The following is a 23,943-nucleotide window of genomic DNA, read 5'->3' as shown; positions in this document are numbered from 1 at the left end:
TAGGGGGAGAAAAGGAACTCTTCTGTTAGAGTTGTGAAATTATAGAACATAAAAAACAACTTTCATTACAATATATGACTTTGTCAATAATATTGGTTAATAAGGTGGGTTTGAGGATTTGAATTATAACACATGAAATCAAGTCAAACAAAGAAATTAAATTAACTTGCGTTGTGCACAACTAATAAAAAATTCGTCTCTTTCCTCAAAAAAAAAAAAAAAAAAAAAAAAAAAAAAAATTCAAACAGAACAACAAATCATGCTTAGCCCTAAAACACTGAACAAAGGATAAAGATTTTTCTATACTCAAACATGCATGTGGCATAAACTTATAGTAAGCAATCAGCAAAGAAGCAGCAGCACAATGTAACACCCCACCCCACTTATATTTTATATAATAATGATATAAATCATATAATAGGTACATTCAAAACAGGATTGTCAGGGGAAAAATTCATCAGTTATAGATGTCTCATTCAAACATGGTTTCTTCATGCGTGCTTGGCGGCAACAAAAGAAGGAAACCATTTAGATAATAAACATAAAGATAAAAGAAGTAAAGAAAAAAAAAATTAGGAAAACTATGAACATTAATCTCATGAGCTATTCCTTTATGCAAATACCAAGATACTATAACCTAATATACACTATACAGATCACATGCATGAACTAATTGAAATACCCTTGTGGCCTTGTCAATCCTAGCAAAACAGGCAACCCACATGTTTATTTTTAATTTTTTTAAATCGTGGTGAGAATTTGTAAATAATGAAACATGTTAGCCACGCGAGTTCTGCAATACCACATTAAATTAAAAGTGAAGTTTAAATTTGGGTCATTGATGTTATATAAAAACAAATAGCCTAAACAAAACCAAATCTAACGCAAATATCAAAAATAAAATAAATATCTTAAAGCAACTATTTGATTCTAACCAAAAGACTTTAGTTCAATCGGATTCTAACCCAAATTCTAGACTTTAAAGCCGAATTTGTTATTTTTCTTTAAAATTCTGGACTCTGTTTCCTCTTTCGCCGACGGGTTGGAATACTTCGTTTCCTCTTTCTCGTTGTCCATCTCTTCGTCTCTGTGTGTGACTTATAGTTACCGACATTCTCTCAATGTCGATTCTAAATGATTCGGCTTCTTCATATGTAAACAGCGAAAGGTTGTTAGTCATAAGGTTTAAGAAAAAACAATCATATAGGAAAAACAATCCCAAGCCTAAATAATATTTAATGCCAATTTCTTTTTCTAAAAGTAAAAATTGTTTTAAAAAATCAAAATTTACTGATAGTATATCAGTGAGAGACCGGATGATTATGGAAGGCTAGAATGGCGGGTAATGGCAATCCTCAAAATTTTCTCTCTCTGCCTTATGATCTCTCTATCAATCGCTGTTTTTCGTAAAATAGGAAGTGAAATATTGTTTTTAACAGCCGGTTAGTTTTTGTCATATACACTAAAGCGATGGGTTAAGCGGTGTGTTTTAAACAGTTTCTTTATGACTTTCATAATTGAACTCTACACGTGTTAGAATTTTAAGTGGGCAGTTTTCCTCCATGTTGCAACAGCCTTAATTGTAGGGAAAGGCTTCTACGATTATATATAGTATATGATATGATATATATATATATATATATATATATATATATAAATATAAAAAATAACGGTAAACTCGAAACGATGCACCGGTATTGATCGGTATCGAAATATATCGTTTTATTGGTCAAACCGGTACAGCCTCCTATACGAGATTAACTCCCTTAGTTTTAGTTCAAAAATGGAGTATACATAGAAATTGTGTGTAATAAAAAATGGGGAAAATGTTTTACAAAAGCTATAGTGCTCATGTATATTAAATAATTACTAATAGATTGTATATAATTATACAAAATAAATAACTGGATGAAGCTTTCCTTTTTTTTTTCTTATCTTTTTAGCTATAGTGTTTTCTATTTTGCATTTTTATAGGTTTTACATGACTGAATGAGAATGCTCAACCAACCCTACCTACTTTCATGGGAATTTAATTTCCAACTGTTAGAAATACTGAATGATTGTATTGTATTTCTCAAGTAATAGAATATACATAAGTGCCTTTATATAGGAGGCAGAGTGTGTAGTACAAGTAAGTGTGCTATACAAGTAAACAAGGTGGGCCTAAAGCCCACATACCCTAATACATGTTAACACCAACCAACGTTTATTAAAAAGACAAAACACACTTTTTTTCACTCGGGCCAAACTGATATCATGGATTGATTCAACTTCAATCAAAGAGCCAAATTTTTTTCAAAACTTACAAATGAAATCCAAAACCGGATAACTCAACTTCTAACGTGCAAATAACAACTTAGAAGAATTAACTCTTTGCATGCTTTCCATAATAAAATTATTACGGTAATGTGAATAATAATGTGTCCATTAAATAATTAATTAAACATTTGATTAACCTTATTCGCTCGTAAAAAATGATGGATGCTAACGCCATTTTTCTTATCCACATAATTACATTTATAAATAAAAGAGTTTTTATTTCTAATTTGATTTTCCCTTACAAAAATTATATAACTAAACATAATAATATTTTTTACAAAAGTCAAGTACACCCAGCCCAAAAGTGGGATTAGGTCTTCGAACATTACAAAAGAGAACCAAGGCCCAACCCATCTACCTTGGAAGGGAAGAAGACCCACATTGGGATAAGGAGATGGGTTTGGACCCATGGGTAGGAACAAAGCAGGTCCAGATTGCTAAGCCATGAACAAGGCAATTAGCTTCTCTTCTATTGTGACAAGCATCCCAAATCACAAAAGAGTTGAAACTACTTTTAAAGTCCTTCATAATCTGAGATCACCCTCAAACTTTGAAGCTAAGCTAAGGTGTATTTTCATAAATTCATCCTTAGAGAATGGCTGGAAAACCAAGAAGCAAACCTTTTTTTGATAATCACACACAAATGGGCCAATTATACAATATTAGCAATCTGACCTCCACTATCTTGATCTTGATTCTCTGTCCTGCCTGTTAAAGACATGTTTTTGAATGCTATATAAATTTTTTTGAACAAATTATGGAACATATTAAGTGCTAGAGTTGTTGGGTGATAGAGGAGCACATAAATTTGCTTCTACCAGCTACGCAGCACCTCTACTAGAATTCCACATAAATTTATCAAGAACAACCTCAAGGGACCAACAAGGATATAAGCAAGAAGTTCACATGCAAGAATTGCAGAGATGACACAAATCATCTTGAAGAAGAAGAGGTAGGCTGCATTTGAGGTCCTAGTTTAATCCCCCAAAATGCAATAGTCTACAGAATAGAAACAATAGTCTACAGAATGCATAAACTAGACAAGCTTACATTTGTGCTTTTGCTCTTGTAATTATGTTTACTACTAATATATATATTATTAAGTTATTAACCCCTTCTCTACGCCAAATAATTATAACATATAAGAAGGAAAGAAACAATTGGGCCAAGGTTTACTAGCTACCATGCATCAAACACAACAAAAATAGAGAATTTTCATTTGCCATTACCTGTTAACAGGCAGAGTATCCTTAGTCCTTACCCGACTAAAAACAAGAATAAAAATAAAAAGGGTTTGCAGGCTAAGTTAAGTGAATATTCATTAGGCATAAGGGTGGCTTGATGCATTTGAAGGCTTTAGGCAAAAACTGAATTGAGACATTTTATAAATTTAAATATGACTTTTTTTAAAAAAAATTTAATAATATTTAAATTCTAATATCTTGTTTTAGATGTAAAATTACTAATTAACGATATAGAATTTTTCTTTTTAGAAAACCCATAGACACAAAAAATTTGACAAAACTTTTCACACTTGTTGATGTGGTAGATTGATAATGGTAAGTAAAAATGTGATGTTAACGGTAAACCTAGAAGAGAACTAATAAAAATTTGCAAACTTAACTATTGCGAAAAATGTTGTGAAATTTTTTGTATATTGCTCTGTTTTTTTATTTTTTTTATTTTTTATTTTTTTATTTTAAGAAGTTTTACATTTACAACATTTTCACAACAAATCCTAAGTATTAAGTTGTTACAATTCTTAACTTGTACCCATTACTGAAATTATTTTTTTACCCTCTAATAACAGTCAATAACAACTTAACACTTGAGATTTGTTATGAAAAATATTATAGATATAGCATTTTTTTTTTATTTGATAAAGAATATTATTTTATTTGTTGACTAATATTTTGGTTTAATTAGTATTATTACAATGATAGAAATAACTTTATTGATTTAAATATGGATCTTTTTCTACTTGAGGGTCTTAAGCGACTGCCTTATTTGCCTATATCATAGAGCCGGTTTTAACTGAGCCATCAGGCTACACCATGGTTTGAGGGTGACGTGGGGTGTCATCGGGGTGACTAATTGCTAGGGTTGATGTCCGAATTCGTATATGAGTTTGTCATTACTTGCCTTAATTTCATCATTTTTTTTGTTTTGGTTTAATGATACATTTTGCCTTTCGTCCTCTTATAACCGACATGACTAACACTTGGAACACAAAGACCATAACATGTCACTAATGCCAAGAAAGACATAGACAACATATATGGTTGCCTGTAATTTCTATTTCGAATTGCACTAATTAATAGCTAGTGAAGCATTTTTATAAGCAAAAAAAGAAAAAGAAAAAGAACATGCAATGGGTGTTGTTGGTGCTACTTATTGAGATTACTTTACAAAACAAAGCTCACGATGAAATTCAGAGACTAAATTGATTTGCATATATAGTATTTTCCAAAAGAATTAGTTGTAAAAAAAAAAGGACTTACTTTAGAAATCAAGGTGTTATTTATAAAAACCCTTCTAAAAAAAATGAAAAGTACTACTAACATGCAAGTATGAACAGTTGAACATGGACTTTCGCTTTCATGTCCAACTTTTCCCAATCCCATTTCCCTAAAACACTTCACATAATACTTTCAATACATTTTTCATAAAACTCTCTCTGACTAGTTACTACATTTTTCATAACTACAACTTTTTTTTGATAATTCAGTTTCATATCATTACCTAGCTAGCGCAGTTGGAAACTTGAACCAACTAGTACCTACGAAGTAGCTAGTGTTTTTCTTTAACCAGAAAATAAAGAAAGGTAAAAAGACATACCTTCTAGCATGGCGTTTTGATATCTTAGTTTTCTTTTTCTTACGAACTCCTCGTAAAAGTACCGATCGGCGTCTCCCAACCGAGTAACCGGAACTTCTTTCCCCTTCTCCTTTCAACTCCAAGTTTGCCGTTTTGCTTAATCTCAATACCCCATACGTCAGTAACTCACAGTACATATAATTCAACATTTGGTACATTATAATTATTATTATACTGTAGAAAATACCAAATGGTTATTATCCATAATAATAACTATTTTATATATATGTAAATACAACTGTAAGGAAATCTATTATCTCCATAACGTCTTGAAGCATAACATAGCAATAAACATTTGTCTTTTTTCTTGCAAAATTCGGTTCGATCGGCTGGCCAACGTCATGTCAAACTGACGCAAGGGTCCCCATTTGTTTTATACAAGGAAATATATGATCTTCACAGCCCATTGCTTTGCTACAACTCTGGTGTATCTCACTATTGACTAATACTCTTCTTTTCTTTTCTTTTCTTTTTTTTTTTTTTTTTTTTTTTTTTTTTTTTTTTTTTTTTTTGATGATAATTCAATAGTTACAATGAGATAATAGGATTTGAATAATAGTTTTCTTGGACAGACAATGAGGTATCAAATAGTTAAGTTATAAAACTCTCGACACTCATAATCTCTTTTTATATAAAACGTAAGAAATGTGCCCAGGCTAGGACTAATTAACTCACTTAGCATCTAAAAAGGGTTGGCTCTGCGAAGTGGTTTGGTTGGCAGTGGGTTGGTACCAATAAAACCCAATTAGCTAGGGTCGAGTTGTGGATTTTTCGTCTAAAACTCCAACGAACCCAACCCATCCAAAGTACGTCCATTTTGCACTTAAATGATAATTCAAATCTCGAAATCTATGGTTCCTGAAGAAGACAGTGAGCTTCAATTTATAAAGAAGGATAAACACTTCATGTAACTCAAAAGATATGAAGCAACACACTTGGTAAATAATGAACATCATTTTGTAATGTTGAGGATGTCGTTTTGACTATGGTTAGAACAAACTAACGTTCGCCTTAAAAGAAATATACAATATCTTGCAATCTAGGAAATTCAATAAGGAGTGCTGTTAATTGTTGGCCTAAACTTAATTTCTGTAAATTTGGGAGTATTTCAGAGGACTCTTTAGCATTAGAGAAGCTCTCTGAAGGCTTGCGTAGAAAATTGAAACTTCTATAATAAAAAAATTAAAAAAAGAATCGAAGTCCCTATTTGTTTCTCACCTTTTTTTTTTTTTTTTTTTTTAACCTACTTACCTTTGAGTAATGAGAAATTTGGATTCCAACTTGCTTTTCTGTAAGGGAAAAAAAATCTTTTTCTAAAACTCTACTTATGTTTCACATTTGTTTCCAATAATAGTTGGTGTTATCTATTTTGTTTGTAGTATGTGAAGACTATTAAAAGGGAGAAACAATATAAAACTTTTACTCCCATTTTTAAGAAAAACGAAGAAACACACATATTAAAAGCTAGTAAATATCTTAAATTGATACAAAATTTCAACAATATAAATGAAAATGGATATGTTCCATTTAAATTAATAAGTGATCACCCTATTATAGTTTCTCTGATAAATGATGCTAGTGTTTTATGGATTCTTATCAATTATTGAATGCTAAAAGAATGAATTCCAAAAAAAACAAAAAACAAAAAAACAAAAAAGCTAAGAATAATTTTCTCCAATACTACTTTGCAGTAATGTTGCAAGGTACTTGTGGAACAATTTTCTTGGGGGCCAATCAGACTCACGTCCATTAGGTGACACTGTTCTAGATCGATGGCATTAACTTTGACATTTAAGGAGGCACAACTGAACATTGGGACGAGCTTGTAAGGGCCTTATCAGGATTTAGCCAACAAAAGAAGGTCTACTTAATTAACAGCAGCTCCACAATGTCCTTTCCCTGACGCTTGGCTAGGAACTGCCCTTAACACTGGCCTTTTTGACTATGTTTGGGTCCAATTTTATAACAATATTGCTCCATGTCAATACAGTGGTACTAATACAGACAACCTCAAGAATTATTGGAATCAATGGACCAATATTCAAGCTGGCCAAATATTTTTGGGTTTGCCTGCGTCTCAAGATGCAGCTAACAGTGGCTACATCCCACCCATTGTGCTTAATAATGAAGTGTTACCTTCTATTAAAGGTTCTGCAAAATATGGAGGTGTTATGGTTTGGTCTAGGTTTTATGACCAAAACTATAGTTCAGATATTAAGTCTAATGTTTGAATTACAGAACTTCCAATGACTTACTCAAACTTCATACATATTGAGATTTAAGCAATAGAAGAATGATGTATCACAACGTCTGTCAATGCATTCCAGTACGTAGCCACCATGACCTCTACAAACTTCGAGGGCTTGTCAGTACATAGGAAACACAAGTTACAAGAGTATTCTACCGATCAATGACCAACTCCTAGAGTTTTCATGCTTAAGGGAACCCTAGATTGATGAAGAACATGGAGAGGGAGAGAGAGATGCTTATTGGTAGTGTTTATGAGCACTATTATATGCTTAATGCCAACGTCCTCCCATTCAAATATAAGTAGGCACATCGTTCAAAACATATCTTTCTTGTCTATTTTATTAACTCATTCTACATATGGAAACAGAAATGGTATTCTATATATGTTTAAAATGCAGAATTTGTACATAGAGGGCATATATAGTTGTATACATGTATAGTACAGTACAATACAATGATAGTACGGTAAGCCTAAGAGCACTTCAGCCTCCTAATACACTAAGATATTCACTTAATTACAAGGTAGCTAAACATCATTGATAGGGAATTTAACATTAATATTTCACACAAATGGGCCAATTAGACCATATCTGCAACTTGACCACCATCACCTTGATCTTGTTTCTTTGTGCCGCCAAACAAAGTAAATTTGTTGAATGCTTTAGATGTATGTTGGATCCAACCTAGTATGTGACAAATTGATTGACATATCTTGTTGAACAAATTATTTGATGTGTTAAGTACCACTTTAGCTGCGTGACATAGGTGCTCACAAATTTGTTTGTACTTGCGACGAATGAGCTCTACTATGATTCCACATAAATTAATAATGAGAACCCTAAGAGGATCGACAAGGATTGATGCAAGCAGCTCACATGCAAGAATTGCACAAATGATGCAAACAAACTTGAACTTGTAGAGGTAGTCTGCGTTTTGAGGTCCTAGTTTCATCCCCAAAAATGCAATGCCATAGATAACTATTGCCACGATAAAGAACAGCATGATTACATCATGTTCTACGAGTGGAGAGATGCCAAATCCTCGAAACCTTTCTCCAAGGACACCAAGTAAGATCAAGATGAGAAAGTTAAGAGGCTCATGGAATTCCGTAGAGGAGCGGGCCTCTTTCTCATTGAATGATGAGCTGAAATGAACATTTTTCATAAGTAAAAATACATTTATTAATTATCACACAAGTTTATTGTAATTGTGTGTGTATATATATAAACATCATACTCTCTCTATCCCAAATTGTTAGTGCTTTATTCCATTTTGAGATGTATCAAAATATAATCCTCTTCGAAAAAGTCAATAAATCTATTTCCTAAGTTATCCTTTATTTTATTTAAAAAGTTAATATCCATCTTTCACTAGATTCTAAATAAGGATAGTTTTTAAAACTTAAAACATTTTTATGTAAAGAATAGTGCAATAAATGTCGTTCAAATAACCGAAAGCCTTATAACTTAACTATTTAACACCAATACCCCAACTATATTATAATAATAATAATAATAATAATGCTCCATTTAAAATTAAGTTTGATTTTCTAAATAGGACCTATGATTTGGGATGGAGTCCTCCATAATAAAGCATTATGTGTGTATTTATTAGTTTTCTATTAACCCCTTTTTACTAATAGAAAACAACAATCTTACAAACATAATAAATTTCATAATTCTTTTCCCAACATCAAAGATGATATATTGTGATTAGTGATTAATGCAATTATCACCACATAGGACAACTATTGACATCATTTTTATTGTACATCAATCACAACATGTCATCTCAATAATTGTAAAATTTGTTGTATATATAATCTTATTGATAGAAAATAACAAATCTATACTAACATGCAAAGCGCACCTACTAAATTTAAGGTATTTAAGTGATAGCTTAATGGTAATGATAATATTTTGTGATATTTTATGTTTGTAGTTGGAACTAAGAGTCTTGTAACTTAATTAAAACTTTCTAATATTGAAAAATGGAGATATTAGGATTTGAATCCCCTACTCCCAATTATGTTTTTTTTTTTAATTATTTTTTTAAATTTTTTATTTTTTTAATAATGCTTGTAGTTGGAACTTGGAACCTCACCTCCCCCACCCCCGCAATCAAATTATCTCAAAAATTTGAGATAAGTTTTATTTTGGTCCTTGGAATTTTTTTATACCATAATTTTTGTATTTGTTTTCAATATCGTTCTTCCGTTGCTTAATTACATGTTAAATGATAAGTTGGCATCTAGGACACACACACCCGCTGACCAGGGGAGGGACATGCATGTCCAAACAAAGTCAAAAACATGGTTGCAATATATAGTCCTTTTGTATTTGTCTTTCTATAGTCCTTTTGTATTGATTTCGCATGCATATATAGGCCAAACAAAGTCAAAAACATGATTGCAATATAGTTGCCACATCACTCAGAGTGTGTTTGTTTGGAGGTGAAATAGGTAGATGTAAAATTTTAGAGAGAAAATAAGGAGGAAAACTGTTTTAGAATGTATTTTTTTTTTTTTTTTTGAGAAAATGTTTTAGAATGTATTTGATTGGGTGGGAAGGAAGGAAAATAAATGGTGGAACTCATATGTTTTCTCCCTGGGTTCGCCAAAATGTTCTCTCTCCAAAATGGAGAGAAAACTGAGTGGGAATTAATTTTTTCATGATTGACAAAAATGCTCATGTGCACATACTTTTATTTATTTATTTTCTTCTCTCATGGCAGTTGGCAGTAACGTTGCCTTTCTTTTTTTTGGGCAGTAACTTGCCTCTTCCTTTTTTTTTTTTTATTTTTTTTTATTCTTTTGATTTTCTAGGGCTGATAGTTGTTTTTTTTTTTTTTTTTTAAATACTTGATTTTTATTTTGGGACATGATTTTTATTTTTTTAATAAATTTGGGTGATTGCTCTTTGTTTTTGTGTGGTTATTTGTTACTTTTTTGTTTTAATTGAACATCATTCTTTAATAAGGGTTTATGAATAAATTTATTTAAACTCATTTTTTCTATCTTTCCACTTTTTCACTCTCAACCAAAAAAAAATGAGAGAAAATAAAATATTATCTATCCTTTCACTTTTCTATCATTCCACCATTTTCTATCCTCTTACTTTTCTACTCCTCCAACCAAACGGACCATCAAAGTTTAAAACCCACGCCTTTTATATATGCTGACACGATAAAGAAACCATATCCAACAAAATCTCCAAGATAATAGCACTCCATTTGGCTTTAGAGTCAATCACATGAACGACTTAGCAACCTTTCTCTATCTCAAAAATTAACCAGAAGTCATAAAAACCACATTATTCAACGTTGAAAGGTTTCTGTTAACAGAAACTTTTCTCGATCAAAACTGTTACGGGGAAGGAAAGAACTCTTTCATACATGCAAGAAGGACAAAAGTGAGTACGCATAGACACAATGAATTAAAACTACTTAAATCAATTTTACCAAAAATCCATTTCAAATAATATCCACTAGCTCAAAAGAAAAATTCAAATTCTATTCTTCCGACAATTTTGGAAGCTACAGAACAAAACACTAGTAGATGGAGATCTGGCCAAGGTTGACTTGGGCATCTTCTCGGATGCCAATGAGAAAGAGAGAGAGAAAGAGATAAGAGAAGGAAGAAAAACCACACACAAGGGAAGGGGAAGGAAATAAGGAAATAGAATAAAAAATAGAAAGAAATATGAATTGAATACTAGCGTGAATTAAAAAGTTAAAAAATAAATAATAAATAAAGTGGTCTAAATAGGACTTCAAACCGCATAATTTATCATTTTAAGCTTAATTGGTATTTAATAATCACGTCTTTAAATAAACGGAAGGAATAAACTCAAAACAATGAATTTCCCTATAAAAAAAAAAATAAAACAACAAAAAAAATAAAAACTCAAAACAATGCTGAACATTAGAGATTTAAGTTAAATCCATTTTGTTCATTTTATAATTAAAATTAAAATTTATAATTCTAAATATGCATTGTCGTGTCATACTTAAGGTATACACTATTAAATCTAGAAAATAAAACTTGAAATAGAGAGGATTCTAATACTAGGGCTCAGTTGTTGGGGAGGTTAGAGTTTTTCCTTGAAATGGAAAATAAAGGTTGCTTAGATAAGTAAATAAATAATACTCATGGGGGATTCATAAAATGGTTTTATTAACTAATGTCCTAAAGACATTCATTTAGGAAACACTATTAGAAATGCTTGTAGAGAAATGCTTCAAATTGGAACAATCCAAAGAGAAAGGTTACATCATAGTTGGGCGATTAAGGTTGGAACAAGGACTATATTAAGTTTTATTTTATTTTATATATTTTAATAATTCAATATTATTTAAAAAAAAAAATCAAACTTGTTTTCTTTCATAAAAAGAACCGACTATGCCAATCTTGACACTTTAACATGAAATTGATGCAAATAAAATCCAACCCCAAACAACAATTAATAAAAAGGGGTTTATAATTATTAATTTTGGATTTTTATGTGAGTATTAGTTTAGTCCATTAACAAATTTTAATATTCAACTCCTTAAATGTAATATTTGTTACATACATGAAATATTATATTAAAAAAAATTTCATTAAATCTTAATGGGATCAATCTAGTATTTTGTGCACATGATTTTGTTAAATGACCTAATTTTAGAGGCAGGTACAAGCTACGGGCAAAATTTACAAGTATTTATTTCTTCATACACCCATGTATAAACATACATAAATAATACATATTCTCAAGAATTTTATAATTAAACTGGTTTTTTTGGGTGTTTCAAAAAAAAAAATATTCAAGGTTCAAAATTATCAAATTATAATAATAAAAAATAATTTTGACAAAAAATAATTATAATAAATAATATATATATATATATATATATATATATATTTTATATATATATAAACACATGTATTGTACACAGGTAATTCACACATTATATATAATACTTAGAAACCAACATAAACAATGAAATGTCATTTATGTGAATATTATGTGATGATATTTAATGTTGAAATAAAATCCATAAGGAATACCATATTTATTTATAAAGTCCTAATTTGATAAGGATGAGATATAAAACTCGTGTTTTACACTATACGATAAAAGATTGTTATATCAGCATTTTACTTAAAATTCAATATATCGCACCACACTTAATAACATTTCAACAAAATCCCAATTTGGTTGGATTTATATTAGAATTGATTGGGTGTGGTTGTGCTTATTCTTAAATATGTGATAAGATGATGTAGCATGTGAGGATTGAAAGGATAAAATATAAGTTTTACACTACATACTTACAAAATTTAATCTTTTATTTATATTGTTTTTATTTGTTAGAGATTTCTAAATGTAAGGCATGTTGTAATTTTTTTCAAAATCAAAATTTCGCTTGTGATTATAAATGCTATGGTTTTTAGTATTTATATAAACTTTAAATGTAACCCTTTTTTTTAACTATAAAAAGATTAAATTATATTAATTTAAACCGTATAGTACCAATTTTTATATCTAAAACTTTTAGAGTTGAACTTAAAAATATTATCAATTATTTTTAATGTATAAGTATTTCTAAATTTTATAAATCTAAATATGCATTGTACCTTAAACTCAAAACAATGCCGAATATTAGAGATTCAACTTCAATCCATTAGGTTCATTTTATAATTAAAATTAAAATTTCTAAATCTAAATATGCATTGTAGTGTCATACTTAAGGTATACACTATTAAATCTTGAAAATAAAACTCGAAATATATAGATTAGAGAGGATTCTAATACTAGGGCTCAGTCGCTGGAGAGGTTAGATTTTTGCCTTAAAATGGAAAATAAAGATTGCTTAGATAAGTAAATAAATGATACTTATGAAAATTTATAAAAGAATTTTATTAATGCATGTCCTAAAAGCATTCATTTAGGAAATACTTTTAGAATCTTTCTAGAGAAATATTTCAAATTAGAACAATCCAGAGAGAAAGGTTACGTCATGGTTGGCCGACTAAGGTTGGAACAAGAACTATATTAAGTTTTTTTTTAATAATTCAATATTATTATATTTTTCAAAGATTCAAACCTTGTTTTCTATCATAAAAAGAACCGACAATGCCAATCTTGACGCTTTAACATGAAATTGATGCAAATAAAATCCAACCCGAACCAACAATTAATAAAAATGGGCTTATAATTATTAATTTTGGATTTTTATGTGAGTATTAGTTTAGTCCATAAATTTCAAATTTTAATATTTAACTCCTTAAATGTAATATTTGTGACATACATGGAATATTATATTACAAAAATTTCTATTAAATCTTAACGGAGTCGATCCAGTATTTTGTGCACATGATTTTGTTACATAACCTAAATTTAGTGGCAGGTACAAGCTAGGGGCCATAAACCCATGTATAAACATACATAAATACACACATATTCTCAAGAATCTTATAATTAAACTGGTGTTTTTTTGTGATCCAAAAAAAAATATTCAAGGTTGAAAACTATCAAATTATAATATATATATATATATATATATATATATATATATGTAAAACACATGTATTGTACACAAGTAATTCACACATATTATATGTAATACTTAAAAACCAATATAAACAATGAAATGCCATTTATGTGAATATTATTTGATGATATTTAATGTTTTGAAAAATCCATAAGGAATACCATATTTAATTATATTGTTTTTAATGTTATATTTTTATAAGTGTAAGGCATGCATGTTGTAATTTTTTCAAAGTCAAAATTTCGTTTGTGATTATAAATGTTATGGTTTTTAGTATTTATATAAACTTTAAAAATAACCTTTTCTAAACCCATAAGAAGAATAAATTATATTAATTTAAAACCATATAGCATCAATTTAATTTTATATCTAAAACTTTTAGAGTTGAACTTAAAAATATTATCAATTATTTTTAATGTATAAGTATTTCTAAATTTTACAACTTACGCATTAAATAAAAAGCAAAATTATTACATAAATAGTTTGAGCTCTTTACACTTTTGTAAGGTAGAAAATTATTTTATTTTTCTTTACACCAAAAACTTTTTTTCTTCTTTTTTAACTTGTTAACTATAAAATAAATTGGAAAGGCTATATTTATGTTTTTAATGATTTATTGACATATGAAAGATAATATATATATATATATATAAACATATAAAACAAAAACAAAAATTAAAACAGGAAACATTGGTGGTGGAGGTCAAGAGAAAACCCAAAAAGATAAGAAGGGAAGAATATCCAATAAACAATTAAATATTGATGCTACTCATAGATATTAATTTACAAAAACAAAGCACTTGATGAAAATGATTCAAAGACCAAATATAAATGGATCCACATATCTATTATTAAATGGATTACATACATAGTACTATTGTCCAAAAAAATTGATTGTTCAAAGAGTGAAAAAAAAAAAAAAAAAAAAAAAGGGTGTGGGTGTGTGTGTGTGTGTGGAGGTGAGGACTTGCATGAGAAATCATAAAAATAGAATAGAGACTAAAAATACAAACACGCAAGTATGCAACACAGACTTGTGCTTTCTGTTGTCGTCCTTTTCTCAAGCTAACCACCCTTATTCCAGTCACAAAAAACTCTCAAATACACTCTCAGAAAACTCTCACAGACTACACTCCAGCTCCAACTTTATTGGTTTATATATATGTGTGTGTGTGTTTCAACGTAGTTTGGAATAATTACTTAAACAGGTAACCAGTATTATCATGCGTAACGGCAGATATAGCTTTAAACAGTGGTAGCTAGATTCAAGAGTATTACTATTTAGTCTAAAAAACAAAGAAAATGAAGAAAGATAAAGTCTGAGACGTGTACCTTCCCCGCTTTAATACGTTTGTTTTCTTTTTCTTACGAAACCCTAGTGAGGCTGATCGAGTGTTCCTTGTAGTTTCCTCTTTCATCTCCATGTTCCTTCTGTGGTTCTGTGTGAGTATCAATGCCAACCCTTATATGTATATATTCTAAACAATATTATTATTATTATTATTATGTTGTAGAAAAAACCAAATGGTTTTTATCATATCATTGTTACATGCAGATGATGCAATAAACTCTTCTACGGGTCCCACCGTTTAATTTATATGTTATTAAGAAACGTGCTAATTAAGGCTATGAACTTGTCAAGTGAAGGGATCAATGTTCTAGAACTTGTGTTATATCCATCATAGAAGGTCCATAATTAGCTTTGTGAGCAGAGGTGATAAGGGAGTAGTAAACAGAGGATTTGTATTGGAAATTTTGTATTTTAAAGGTATTATTTTGAGTAATATTATGACCACAAATTATTTTACATTATTTTAAAATATAAATTTTAATTAAACTTAAAATTTATTCTATATTTAAACACTACTTAGTATCTTGATACATCAATTCTTAGAATATATATATATATATATATATATATATATATATATATATTAATACGTCTTATTTTTTTTAAGGATGTGGATGTGGTGTAAAACTCAAGTTTTACCTCTTCAATCTCAATATGTCACATCATCATATTACACATTAAAGAATAGACATAGCCACACTCAATCAATTCTAATACCTATTTGAAAATCCAACTTAATTGTGACTTATCAGTTTATTAAAATGTTATTAGGTATGGTACGATATATTGAGTTTTAAGTAAAAAACTGATGTAGCAAACTCTTATTCGATGGTGTAAAATATAGGTTTTTCACCTCATCCTTAACAAATGTGGACCCTTTCTTTAAATGGTAGACTTCTATAATTCCATATACAAGCATAATTGTTTGTTTGTTTAGACCCCTTAATGTAGATTGTTTAATCTAATAGATTAGCTAAGTGATTACTTAGATTAATTATGAGATCTAGGTTAAACAGTGAAAGATCATATCATGCAAATAGCTGAAAAGTAAATAACACACAGATATGATCACCCAGGAAAACTAATAAAACGAACCGTTTTAAAGTAAAAACCTAGGGAGGATTTGACCTAACTATTCTCAAGGTAAACAAATCCATTAATAGAGAATTGAAGTTTTTACAAAATATTTAACCTTAAATCTATTGCTATCTCCAGCAGTAACTTACTGACACGACCATATGCAAGTTCCGAATCCACTGACTCTTCTCTTTTGGATTTGCAACACACAAGCTTCCACACTTATGACTTTGAGATTCCACTAAAAGGTTTCAGATCACCACTTGTTGATCTTGCAACAACTAGTTTCTACCAGCACTTGATTGTAGATCTTGTTTCGATAAATACTTGTAAAGTTAGAAGGTACGGAACCTCTCAGATCTCACACGAGTAACTCAAAAGTCTTTCAAGAGTCTTCAAAACAAAGTTTGAGTTTTTCCTTTTATATTTAGAAATGTTGGACTAAAACCCTAAACGTTTTTGTAGGCTTGGGCTTGATTTAAATTCTGTAGAATTTTTTTTCTGCGATTTTCGATCAATTGAGCCTGTCCTTCGATTGATCGAACTTCACTGAAATTTAATTCTTTTTCCCGCAACTTGAATATTCTTGAGATTTGACTTGAAACACTTTGAGTAATGTCTAACACCTATTCTAGATATGTTTTTGTTCTTGGTTTGCCAACATAAACAAATTGGAACTCAAAACATTTAATCTTAAATTTTTAGAACCTAACAATAATAATAAATAAATGCATATAATAATGCTAAAATATATTGTTCCATTTACAAACACAATCATAAAAAAATACTATTATTATCAAAATTCATATTTAAACAAAAAACTAAAGAAAAAAAAAAACACTTCATTTAAAATTTTTCTTTGCATTGCACGAGTTATTGATTAGTTGTTTAAATAAAAGATTCTCTCTTTCTCTCTTCTTTTTTTTTATCTTTGTTTGATTAAAGATTGCTTTTTTCTTAAACTTTTTTTTTCTCCTTTTCCTTCTTTGGTTTCTTTGGTATGGTCCCACGCCAGAACCTTCCTTTTAGTGCATGGTGACTTTATTATACTAGTAAGTCGTAATAAATTTGTATTGTCATACACGTGAGATAAGAAGAAAGCCAATCTCTCTTTGCTTATTGATGTACCTACTTTCTAAGCCATATATTTATGTTTTAAATCAATCTGACCCGACTCTCTCCCATTCGCAAAAGTCTTGTATGGCAGCGCATAAAACCTTTGTCTCACTTATAGGTGAACCCCATTTTCTTCCGACTCATGGTGAAATGGTGAGTTCATAGTCCACAATATAAAAGTCTTTTTTTGTCAGCACAATTTGTAAAGCTTCAAGACCTACGTTAGTACGGACAGGACTATGGAACTCATGCAGACCAAGTGAAGTCTAAGGTTATGTTTGGTTCAATGGAATGGGAGGGAAGAGAAGAAAAATGAAAAGGGAAAAAAAAAAGGTTAAGGGTGCGTTTGGTTCAATGTAAATCGAATTCCGAGTGTAAAATGAATATAGGGAAAAGTGAATTCCCGTAAAGAAAATGAAATCTAGGTGTTTGGTTCTACAATAGAAAATAGTCCGAAAATCGATTTCCGGTATTTGGTAATATTCTAAAAATACTATTTTTCTACAAATATTTCACATTTTCTCAACTATTTTCTCAGCATCCAAACAAATTTTATTACAAAAAATTTCAAAATATACACTTAACACAACCAAAAATCAAAATAAAAACATTTAACACAATCAAAATCAAAAGTCACAAGACCAATCGTGGGTTTAGCTGGGTTCATTGGAGATGGGTTTGAGCACAACGGAGGTGCTAAGGCGGTGCAATCAGATTGGCGATGGGTTTGAGTGGCGCAATCAGACTGGCGGGACCGTGGGTCGAAGACTGGGATGTGGTGAAATCGGGGTGAGTTTAGCAGGGTTCATCGGAGATGGGTTTGATCAAAACGGAGGAGCTGAGGCGACACGATTAGATCAGTGATGGGTTTGAGCCGCGCGATCAGACCAGCGGGGCCATGGGTCGGGGACTGGGATGTGGTGAAATTGGGGTGGGTTTAGCTGGGTTCATCGGAGATGGGTTTGATCAAAACGGAGGAGCTGAGGTGGTGATTAGATTGGCAATGGGTTTGAGCGACGCGATTAGACCGGCGGGGCCATGGGTCGGGGACTGGATTTGGGCTTCACCGGCGATAGCTCTCTTCGTCCTTCGGCTTGGGCTTGGCGTGAGTGATGAGAGTGAGTGAGGAGAGAAATTTTCTAAGGAGAGTGAAAATGGTTTGAAGGTAAAATAAAAGTGTAAAATGATTTACGGGTCACAATTGGGTATTTTACGGTCAACGAAAATCATTTTCCATTTAACTGAATTTTCCGGCCAATCCAAACACACCCTGTGTTGTAAAATATTTTTCGAATTCCATTTACTGCCGAAACAAACGCACCCTAAAAGAAGTTATTCCTCAAGTGCGTTTGGATAGAAAGAGAGAGAAAGATGTGAGGTATTTTACACTTTTAACTTTTTAAATTATAAATTAATAAAGAAATATATGTCAAAAAATAGTCAAGACATTTTAAGGGTATAAGAGTAATTTTAAGAGAAAAAAATGATGTACTCCAAAAAAACCTTTTCTCTACCATTCTTCTTTCTTCCTATTTTTATTTCTAACCAAAAAAAGGAAACTTTTTTTTTGTTAACAAAAAAAAAATAAAAAATAAAAATTATTCATTTCTTTTCTTTTTCTTCCTCTTCCCCTTCCTCTTCCATCAAATCAAATAAAGTCTAATAGTAAATGAAGCCGAGTTAGGGCCCACCCACATGACACGTAGGAATTCAATTTCAATGTCTCTACTCTAGGAGGCGGTATATCCTGTACCCGGCAGCCGGGTACAGGATATACAAAATCCTACTCTAGAACTCGATAAGGTTACGAATGACTGGCACAAATATTCGGTGGTCCCACCATGGACTAATAATCATAATACTCTCAATTTTCCTTGTAAGAAATTTAGAAACCTGCCAAAGGTGTGAAGCAGAAGAATTATATTTTCTAAAATTTGTTCCGTGTGATAGAATTAATTGGAACTTTGATAAGAATTCAAATAATAACTTAGTGATAATAATATATTTTGTAGTGTTTTATTTCTATGCTTTTAACCTACCCCCCATATTATCTAATATGTAAAAAACATAGTAAATGTTTATTTGGATACAGCTTATTACTGAAAACTTAAAATACTATAATAAAATAATTTTCAAATGTGTGAGATCCCGTTTTAAAGTTGTTTTTGTTTAAAAAAGTACTTGCGGATTCCATGAACAATGAACAAGACCCATCATTTTTCAACAAAATGCTGGAACGCATGAAAAACGTGCGCTCTAAATGCACACTAATTTACAATGGTCTTCTTAATAAGGTTGTCCCTTTCCAACCTTAATTTGCAGCCTATTGTATAAATCTCGAGAAGTTCTTTCTCTTTCGAAGTGAAAAGGACCACTGCAAGCAACATGCAGTTAATGTGAATGCCTAACCAGATGGAAAACGTTTTAATTTGAATAAATAAGTTCAGAGATACAAATTTTCCCAAGTGTTGGCGTGTTGGCATGAGATATTGTATTATTATTATTATTATTTTCATGTTTTGATAGGGCTCTTAAGTCGAAAGTTTGTACTAGAGTCAAACATGCAAAGTTTGAGTGCAGTGTGTTGGGATTGCTGCTCACCAATCCCATATTCTCGTGGATTAGACCAATCTTTCTTGCATTTACACGCATAAGTCTAATTATTTAAAACACCTAAATTTTTTTTTTTTTTTTTTTTTTTTTTTTTTTTTTTTTTTTTTTTTAAACTAAAGATATATAGATACTTAAAAATAATAAGGGCACTCTCCTTAATTATCAACATGATATTAATTATTAAACCCTCACCTAAAACTCTCTAACCACATTAAACTTTCACTTCTTCTCACTTAATTTGTTAACTTATTTTTTAATTAATTCATTTAGCCTTCGTTCATTTCAATATAAAACAGTTTTCATTTAGAAATTTTATTAGCTTAAATTAGGAAAAAAAATGTCATGACACCCCCTAAATTTTGGAGCAAACCACTTTCTCACAATGATGAGTTGAAATGCAAGTTTTTCAAAATTAAAAATATACTTATCAATTATTTATTGGTTTGCCTCATAAATATAATTGTAGTTGTATGTGTTATTTTTTTTTTTTTATATGTGCAAATTTTACTTTACTTTTTTGAAATATATATAAAAGCATCATATAGTAGTGCATTATATACGTACTAACTTGTGCCCTTAGAGCATTTATTAAAAAAAGTCAATAATACATTAGTATTACTTTTTTAACTCCTTTTTAAGCAATAGAAAAAACCATAATCATACAAATACAAAAATTTCACAATATTTTCACAACATCTAAGATGGTATATTATGATTACAACAATGGGACAATCATTGACATCATTGTTATTGTACACTAACCACAATTGTGAAATTTTTGTGTGTATAGATTAATTGATAGAAGACAACAATTTACACTATGCAAAGTACACCTACTAAACTTAAGATAATTTTGGGTTCAAGTGATAATCCAATAGTAAGAGCTTCTTTTGTAATACCTCGTACCTGTAATTTGAACCCCACATCTCCCTCGTTATCAACCTATCTCAAAAATTTAAGTTTTGCTCTCTAAAATTTAAAAAGTTTTATTTTATACCATAATCTTTCAACTCCTCCTAACTTATCTCTAAATTACATGTTAAATGACAAGTTGGCATCTAGAACACATACCTGCTGGCCAGGTTAGGGATGTGTCCAACCTTTTTTTAATTTTCTTTTTTTGAGAAACACATACACAAGGGATGTTTCCAAACTTGATTTTACTCTAGTTTTTTTCCTTTTTCTCTATTTTCCTTCTTTTAGAATTTTCTCGCATTGTCCAATCACACCCAATCACCATCGCCATCGAAAGCCACATACATAGTCCAAAGCCCAAAACGGTTTAAAACTGTTAGGACATATGTGAATCTTGTTAGAACATATGTCATTGTAAATTGGCTAATCCTTTAACAAAACACACTTTACTTGTAATTGGGTTGATCTAGGATGAGTTTAATTCTTCAAGGAACAAAAGTTCAAGTCTAGTATTGAAGCCATGCAAGTTTGTCCAAGAAATAAGTGAAGAAGTGTTATTTATTAAAGCTCAACAGATATCTCGATAGATAAATCTATCGAGGTTAATGTTTAATTCTCGACAGCTCTCAACAAAAGCTGTATTTATCGAAAATTACAAAATTCAGATTTCTAGATCTGCTTTTCATGCATATCCAAGTTATTTGTATAGGGTTTCTTTTCGTACAATCCTAGACATCTAAGGTGATGCAAATTGATGAAAAGTGATTATTCACTGAAATTGTGATCGGAGATAATTTGCCCTAGTCCATCTTCTTCCTTGTAAAAGCTGCTGCGTTTGTGCGCCAAGGGTTTTGTAACCAAAGAGCTTCTGGATCTTTATCATCTGGATGAACTGAAGAACTTTGCAGCTAACATCTTCCTCAAGTTGGTGTGTCAATCACGTATTTGGATCCGTGCATCGATTGGTTAGTCACGTATTAGGAGCTGTGCATTGAAAGGAGAGATTATCACTACATTGCAATTCCAATTGTGTATTGGGGTAAGGGTTCAACTGAGGTTGGTATTAGGTACTGAGATTCCTTTTACTTGTAACCGCTTGTTTTGATAATAGTAGATTCTTGGGAGTGGTGACCTTAAATTCACCCGGTGGGGTTTTGCCTCGGTGGATTTCCCCATTCGTAAACAAGTTACCTTGTCAAATTTAATTTCCGCTGCATTTAACTTAGTTGGTGATTTGTTTGTGCTACCATGTGTATTGCATGTAATTGAATCTAATTAATTCACTTGGCTAATTAATTGATTTAATTTACCAAGTGAGTCAATACATTCTTGGCCTATCAAGTGGTATTAGAGCAGGCACGCTTTGATTAGTGTTAATCTTTGTTGTGTGATCCATTGACCCCTGTTTGTCTTGGATAGAGGACAATCTTTAATTATCCCTCCTTTATTTGATGGCACTAACTATGCATATTGGAAAGTACTCATGAGATATTTCTTACAGTCTTTAGATGAGAAAGTGTGGCAAGCTATGGAGATTGGTTGGACAAAACCAAAAGAGGCGCCGGCTAATTGGGATGATGCTAAGATCAAAGCGGTAAACTTCAACAGCAGGGCATTGAATGCCTTATTCAATGTGGTCACCAATGAGGAGTTCAAAAAGATATCCTCAACTGAACTGCTAAGAAAGCATGGACTATCCTCCAAACAACCTATGAAGGAACTAAGGCTATCAATGATTCAAAACTTTAAAGGCTTACCACAAGCTTTGAAGAGATTAAGATGGAGGAGGATAAGTCGTTTGATGAGTTCTATGCTAAGTTGAAGGACATAGTGAACTCTGCCTTTAATCTTGGGGAAACCATTCCCAAACCCAAGATTGTAAGAAAGGTACTTAGATCTCTACCAGAGAGATTCCATGCCAAGATCACTGCCATTGAGGAATCAAAGGATATTGACCAAATTCCTTTGATAGAGCTGGTTGGCAACTTGCAAACCTATGAATTGGGTTTGACTAGGATCGAGAAATCAAGCAAGAGTAAGAGCATGGCATTGAAAGCCAAAAGCAGTGATACTGATGAGTTTTCTGATGATGAAGATTCTAAGATGAAATCCTATATCACTAGGCAATTCAAGAAGTTTATGAAGAATGCCAACATGAAAGGTTTCAATAAGGACCGAAAGCAATCCAGTTCTTCACAATTCAAGAGCCAAGACAAAGGAAAGAAGGATGTTAAGGAAAGCGGTTAGTACAATGTTCCCTCCAGACCTAAGTGCTTCAGATGTCAAGGTTTTGGACATATGAAACAAGAATGTCCAACTTATCTCAAAACTATTGGGAAAAGTAAGGCCTTTACTACTACCTTGAGTGACACCAAGCTTAAGGATGATTCAGATGATAATGATGACGAGAGAATTTTGGATGCCTTCATTGCCAAAGTGAATCCTACTGAGGGGATTGTGAAGAGGTGGATGAAAAAGAGGACTTGGTGGAGTCTAAGTTTGAGAAAATGGATGAACAAGATGACATCCATACAGTCTATGCAAAGTTGTACAAGGTCTCCGAAAAGCATGAGAAATTGTATAGGCTGACCACCAAGAAGCTGAGTGAAGTGGAACTTGATCGAGAAAAGCTCTCCACAAAATTTGATGAAGCTAATCAGACTATTAAAGCATTGCGATTTAAGAACAGCTTCCTTGCTGAAAGGACCAAGAAGCTTGAAGTAGAACTGTCGAAGCAAAACTTGATGAGATGCTTAGCTTTCAAAAATCTGCTTTTGATAGAACTGGTTTGGGGTATGATTTTTATTCTCCTAATATTTCTTCTTCTAGTACTACTATATTTGTTTCACCTACTAATAATGTTCATTTTGAGAACAATGATATCAAAACTA

General features: G+C 31.1%; 1 protein-coding gene and 1 pseudogene across 1 annotated transcript; one reads left to right on the top strand and one right to left on the bottom strand.

The window, feature by feature from the left end:
- Positions 1-6,047: 6,047 nt before the first annotated feature.
- LOC126722724 (acidic endochitinase-like) lies at positions 6,048-7,427 on the top strand (annotated as a pseudogene).
- A 431-nt stretch (positions 7,428-7,858) lies between these two features.
- On the bottom strand, positions 7,859-15,403 carry LOC126724567 (uncharacterized). The gene is made up of 2 exons (XM_050429052.1): positions 15,313-15,403; positions 7,859-8,590 (listed from the first exon to the last, which is right to left on the bottom strand). The coding sequence occupies exons 1-2, from the start codon at positions 15,396-15,398 to the stop codon at positions 8,026-8,028; spliced, it is 651 nt and encodes a 216-aa protein (XP_050285009.1). The 5' UTR covers positions 15,399-15,403; the 3' UTR covers positions 7,859-8,025.
- Positions 15,404-23,943: the final 8,540 nt, after the last annotated feature.

Source organism: Quercus robur, chromosome 4 (genome assembly GCF_932294415.1).
Source record: "Quercus robur chromosome 4, dhQueRobu3.1, whole genome shotgun sequence".
NCBI lineage: Eukaryota > Viridiplantae > Streptophyta > Magnoliopsida > Fagales > Fagaceae > Quercus > Quercus robur.
Note: the sequence above shows the minus strand (reverse complement) of the source record. Positions and strands in the feature narration are given on the sequence as shown.

Bases quoted from the DNA above. Each gene is read 5' to 3' on its own strand.
- LOC126724567 (XM_050429052.1), bottom strand. From the start codon at position 15,398: ATGAAAGAGGAAACTACAAGGAACACTCGATCAGCCTCACTAGGGTTT. The intron at 8,591-15,312 runs GTACACGTCTCA...TGTTCATTTCAG, and splicing joins AACGTATTAAAGCGGGGAAG to CTCATCATTCAATGAGAAAG.